The sequence below is a fragment of the Capsicum annuum genome, unplaced genomic scaffold (genome assembly GCF_002878395.1).
Source record: "Capsicum annuum cultivar UCD-10X-F1 unplaced genomic scaffold, UCD10Xv1.1 ctg80648, whole genome shotgun sequence".
NCBI classification, from domain to species: domain Eukaryota; kingdom Viridiplantae; phylum Streptophyta; class Magnoliopsida; order Solanales; family Solanaceae; genus Capsicum; species Capsicum annuum.
Genome location: NW_025891307.1, coordinates 38,530 through 44,862, shown reverse-complemented (window position 1 = coordinate 44,862; position 6,333 = coordinate 38,530). Strand labels below are relative to the sequence as shown.

The 6,333-nt window shown below is 37.5% G+C and overlaps 1 protein-coding gene across 1 annotated transcript; it reads right to left on the bottom strand.

Moving 5' to 3' along the window:
- Nucleotides 1–999: 999 nt before the first annotated feature.
- Nucleotides 1,000–5,211, bottom strand: LOC107867543 (probable beta-D-xylosidase 7). Its single transcript, XM_016713832.2, has 6 exons — nucleotides 4,723–5,211; nucleotides 3,494–3,796; nucleotides 3,202–3,371; nucleotides 3,007–3,098; nucleotides 1,922–2,686; nucleotides 1,000–1,668 (listed from the first exon to the last, which is right to left on the bottom strand). Exons 1-6 carry the CDS (start codon nucleotides 5,113–5,115, stop codon nucleotides 1,079–1,081), a joined length of 2,313 nt encoding a protein of 770 aa, XP_016569318.1. The 5' UTR covers nucleotides 5,116–5,211; the 3' UTR covers nucleotides 1,000–1,078.
- Between the last annotated feature and the right edge of the window lie 1,122 nt (nucleotides 5,212–6,333).

Genomic DNA, 6,333 nt, shown 5'->3' with positions numbered 1-6,333 from the left:
GTTTTAAACTGGAAAACTGAACTTCAAACACAGTTTATACATTGGAATGATTTTTTTTGGAAGATGCAGCAATATCTACCCGTTTTTTAAGTGGTGACTCAATGTTTAATAATTTGTAAAGGTTATGACTTAGGATCCTTTCGGACAGATTTTTTTTGTTGCTTCTTTGTCAAACTATACTTCTGTTATAAATATATTGAAAAGTTGTCCTATTCTTTCAAAATTCAAATAAGATTAAACTATTATTTCTGTTTATAAATATATTGATTGTTGAATACCTTAACCTAAAACATCGAATTGTGATCAATGATATGTTGACAAGAATACTACCTCTAGTTCCCCTTTTTTTCCTTTTCCTCTTGTCCGTCATTAGTATTTCTTTCCCTACTAAAAGTGCATTATTATGTATCCTCAAGAATAAACTCAAGTGGTTGAGCACCTTCACTATCCACCGTTAGGTTGAAGTTTCGAGTCACGCTCAAGAATAACTAGGAACACTAGTGATCCTCCTGGGTAGGTGTCAAGAAATGGACCTTGAGCCTAACTCAACCTCAAAAGCTAGCTCAAGAGGTGAGGATTACCCAAGTCCAAATAAGCAAACTACCAGTCTATTCCCCAACCAATGTGAGACTTTTACCCACTCTAACACCCCCTCACGCCCAGGCCCAACTGGAACTGGTGCGTGGATCGGGAGCCCAAAATGGGGATGGACCTGGCTCTGTGTTAGAGTGGGTAAAAGTCCCACATTGGTTGGGGAATGGACTGATAGTTTGCTTATATGGACTTGGATAATCCTCACCTCTTGAGCTAGCTTTTGGGGTGTGAGTTAGATCCAAGACCAATTTTCTCACTAGGATGCTTTTGGGGTGTGAGTTAGGTCCAAGACCAATTTTCTCACTAGGGTGGGGGAAAACTAAAAGAAGAAAAAAATCCTCAAGGATAATAGGAGTTTTAAGAAAAACACTGAAACGTGAAACTTCAAATGGATATGGACGGTTATTGCTTAATAGAACAAACAACGTATCTTTTCCACTAATTTCATATAATTTGCATAACAAATTTCCCATTTAAAGGGTACTCATATGGAAACAGTTACAGACTTTTTCTTATCTCCCACAACAAGATAATATTTCCCTTCATCAATTACTGATATACCATACTTATTAGCCCTTGTAAAGTGTTCACAAGGGCTCACAATAAATTCAATCTGGCTTTTCTCTGCTGCACCTAAACGTACACTCTTGAATCCAATCAATTGCTTTCTTGGAACCTCATCATCCTTCACCTTTGAAGGCCTAAGAAACAACAACACAGGATGCTTACCAGCCATTTCCCCCTTGTTTTTCACCACAACATTAACTGATATTTTAGCCTTGTTGCAAACCTCTGATCCAAATTTTGAAACTGCAATATTATGAAGTGAATCGTTTTTGCTTGTCTTGTCTGATATTTGGTAATTGAAATAGAGTTTGTTAGGGCTGACAGAGGTGATGTTGTACGCATAAGTTGTGTAGCTAAGACCATAGCCAAATTTATAAACTTTTGGCCCTTTGTAGAATCTGTAAGTCCGCCCTGGATATCCAGTCGATGAATTAGGCCTCATGTTCATGTCTGTCATTGGTATTTTCATGAATTCCTTAGGATACCAAGTTACTGGTAACCTCCCCCCTGTAAGGTAAATGTGATTAGCATATTAAGCAAGTTTTCCAACAAAATGGATTAAGTATGAAGGGGTTGTTTGGTACGCAGGATAAGGTGGGATATCCTGGCTTAATCCTGGATATCCCACCTTATCCCATCCAGCCTGGAATTATTTTATACCATCTACCATGTGGGATAATTTAATCCAATGATCATAATCCCATGATAAATTAGGCTGCATTCCAAACGACCCCTAAATATTATTGATGCTGAAGTTAACCTGGATTATGTTCACCAAATATAATCTGTGTCAATGCAGCTGATCCACCTTCTCCAGGGTAACCAATCCACAAGATGCCTCCGATTTTGGGGTTATCCTTGGCAAAAGAAATATCAATAGGACCTCCACTTACTAACACCACTATAACAGGTTTTACAGCAGCCTCGGCTACTGCTTTAATAAGAATCTCTTGCTGGCCAGGTAGGCCTAAATCTACACGATCCCAGTTCTCCCTCTCCACATGCTGGTCTAATCCCATTACTAAAACAACATGCTGTGCCTTTTTAGCAATATCTACTGCTTCATCTATTGCGGCAGAAGTGCAGTTGACAAAATTGCAGCCTGGATGGTAGCCTATGCTTTTCACATCCCGCTGAAATCCTTGGAGTAATGAAACATTCTTGCAGGGAACGCCTGCATAGTTACCTAGAAGTAATTCGGAATCATTTGCTTTTGGACCTATTATAGCAAGGGATGTGGTTTTGATTTTAGAAAGTGGAAGGAGTTTTGCAGAATTCTTTAGAAGGACAATGCCATTTCTTGCTGCTTCAAGGGCTAGATCCTGATGCTCTTGTCTACAAATCTCTGCAGGAGAAATGTCACCGTATTCCTGTTTTCTTGGATCGCCATTGAATAGTCCTAGCCTCATTCTAATGGAGAAGCTATTGCGAAGAGCTCTGTCTATATCAGATTCTTGTAATTTCTTCGCCTGCAAAGCTAATCTTGTGTAGTTTTGCACAAAGGAACCACAGTTTACATCCATACCTAAATTGCATTTGACAAGGAAAAGGTCAGACAATTGCGACCAATTAATTGTGCAAGAACATTGCAATTCATTTAAGTAGATGCTTATTTATGTCAATGATCAATCTTCCAACATATAGATCCTTGTTATCCGGTCCTTCCCTGACCCTGCGCATAGCGGGAGATTGAGTGCACCGGATTGTCCCTTTTTTCTTAATGAATCGTACAAATACAAGCTTTATCATCAGTAAATAGGTTCATTTGGAATATAGAGTCAGTAACAGGAAAGACATCATTAAGTCTACAAATAGTGAGAACAGAGAAATTAAATAATCAATTACCAGCTTTAATAGAAGCTGCAATTGCATCTTCAGCTGTGTATCCATGGGAATCATTCATAACACGAACTGAATCGCAATCTGATACAATGTAACTTTTCAGCAATAGACAACAGTTAGTTTTAGGAAGGAGCAAACTTTTTGAAGGTACCAACACAGAAATATCCATTTGGTTCTTAATTTTCAGTAAAACTTTACCCATTGAAACCCCACTGTCCGCGAGCAGTCGTGGTCAGAAGATCATAGTTAGCGCAGTTTGAAACGCCGTTGAGACGACTATAAGCACACATCAGACTGGTGGCTTTTCCTTCTTCCACACAAGTCTTGAATGGTGGTTGAAATGAATCTGCCATATCCTGTGGTTTAACCTGAATGACACATTGCAGTATTCGATAACAATATCCATCTTTTTGGTAAGCAAAAGGTGAAAATGAATATTTAATGAAAGGATAAACGTAATTTAACTTGTCATAACAGGTTAGTTACTGACTTGAGCATTGAAGGTGAAACGATGGTGGCCATTCCAGTAATCTAAATCTTGAGCAGCAAGGTGCTTGCAGCCAGCTGAAGCTTGAAGATTCCCATTTTTGAGCTTGCCGCCTTCAAAACTATCCCCTTGAAGTCCTCTTACATAAGCCACTGCATATTTTCCTACCATCATAGGGTCTTCCCCAGCTGTTTCTTGTGCTCTCCCCCATCTTGGATCCCTTAATATGTTCACATTTGGTGCCCAAAATGTCATTCCCTTTAGTTCACCAGCATTGTATGCTGCTCTTGCCTCTCTCGCGATTGCCTACATGAAGTACAACATCTCATAATGGCTATTTAATGCGTTCATTCGAATTTCTTTATGTACCATACAATGATATGTTGGATCTTTTTACGACCGTTATATCTGTTTCCGATAATCCAATTAGAATGTTATACAATCAGATACAAAAAGGTAATTTCATGAACGGGTGATCATTCTAAGGAAAATTGTATCCCAAATCAGATAGGCAGTAGCTAATACTACTTCGTATACCCAAGGAGAAAATAGAGATGTCTCCTACATTACCCATAATACGTGGAAGTATCAACGGAATTTCATAGTAGTCATTCGATCTGAATGCTACATGAAGAACATAAGCTAGATGATAGAACATGAAGACATAGATTTAGAAGATCATAACCTGAGTGTTTTGGTCCAAATGATCAACTCGGCAATCTGTTGCTAGAATCAATAGGTCTTCAAATGGTTCATTTGAAAAAGTTGAAACCCTTTTGATTGGACGATCGTGATACTTTTACAACTACTGTTATATAACATCTTTCATCTTAAAATGTCTTCATTAGATAATATTCATTTCCATTAACAGTACAGTTCAAAAATCCATTTTCTCACATCTTTCAGAGATTTCCACTTAATTATAGAGATTTTAAACTTTCATTTGGCATTTTCTTTACCTAAAGTGCACATCAACTGTTACATAATTTTTTTCCCACTATCACTAATATCTTAGTATCAGTGGTGCCTTCGCGGAGCCAAGAAATTGAAAAGATATTGTTATGCCAAGGGGATTCGAAAACTTAAGTATATGCGCACACAAAAAAACAAAAACTGTATCCCTTCCTCCACTTAGTGTTCTGTGTCCAATTAAACATCACGTATAAAACTGAACATGGATTCGAATTAAGTATACTATAGCAGAGGCCTAAAAAGAGCAAATTAATTTATACCTGAGCAATGCGATACCAGAGATTTTCATCAAAGGTAGAAGCAGTAAGAATGATCTGAGGGAACTGAGTTGCACCTTTAATACTTCTATTCAAAAACACCCCTAATCCTTCTGTCGATAGGCCATGTAATGCCTCCGACCACCACTCATAAGCAGGGATATTAAGCCGAGGAATGGCTGGTGCAGTGTTACCCAATTGTGAGATTTTCTCGTCCAAATTCAGGCGTAAAATTAGATCGTCAACTCTTTGATCAACGGGTAATGAGAAATTACAAAATTTAAATTTTATGGTATCTGGATTGTATGTGTCACATGAAAACGGAGGACGAGTTGACTCAATATTACTGAGAAAGGAGATGACAATAGTGATCACAATAATTTTATGGAGTCCCATGCTTTGGTTTATTTTTCTAAGAGAAATGGGAAAAAACAGAAAATATGTCCTGTTTTCTGCTAGATAAAAAGAAGAAGAATTAATGGTTAATGTTTCGACTGTTACTAGTGAAATGGACTGGTGGCGCCAAGTGCAGAACCTTTGAAAAGTAACTGTTATTAATATTTAATTAGGTGTGTTAATAATATCTTGGTTAATAAATTCATTCATGACAGATTTTAGACTGAATTAATTTCCATAACCCATGGCTAACTTATGTGCATGTATTTTCCATACTAGTATGAGGTAAGGAGAATCTTCAGGTATTTTGAAGTAGTAGAAGAGATGTACTCCCTCCGTCCCGACTCCCATATTAATTGGTCATTTTCTTTTTTTATACAGATGTTAAGAAATCAGAAATAAGAAGCTATTTTTGCTAATTTACCCCTTAAAAAATTTCTTGGAAACTGTTAGAGTTTGTGACCCGAATTTTGTTAATCCGGCCCTACAAAGTTCACGGTGTAATCCATGTTTGTGATTTTTCATGGGGTTTGTGGTGGTAGCATAGGGATCGGACCCAATCCTGAAGCCCACCACTGATCCCATTAGGGGTGCGGGGGCGAAGCCCTGCGGTATGGACCTGTATGTTTTTGGACCTAGGACTTATTTGTATGCACGTATTAGATAAGTGCGTTTAGTGGGCTGTTTCGTGTTGTTCTCATATATACAAAATTGAAACTATTGTCTCCACATTGTACTTCTCTCCATTATAGTGAATTCCTCTGCCTCTGCCTCTGGCTCTGCCCGTGAGTTTTTTCGCAGGGATTTTCACGTAAATTTATGTGTTCTTATTATTTTTTTTTTTGCTTGTGGTTTGCTTATTCTGTTTGATCCATAATAGAAACTTTATAAAGAAGTGCGAAAATTTTCAAAAAGAATTAATTGCAAAGGTAATTCGAGACAAATTTAATTAATGTTTTCTTGATTTAGTAAGGTGGACAACTATTTTTGATAAGATAACAACTAATATGGGGCGGAGGAAGTAATGTATTCTAACAAGATAAAAACAGTCGTATCCTCATCTTTTAGACATGCTCCATAAATTGTGTTAGTCAATGTGTTTGAAACAGAAAATAAGAAATATACTTTGGTCCTAATCCGTATAAGTGAACATAGTATCTACTTTGTTGTTAAAATAAATGAGCATCCTCGACATAAGCACCGCAGGTGACTTATTAT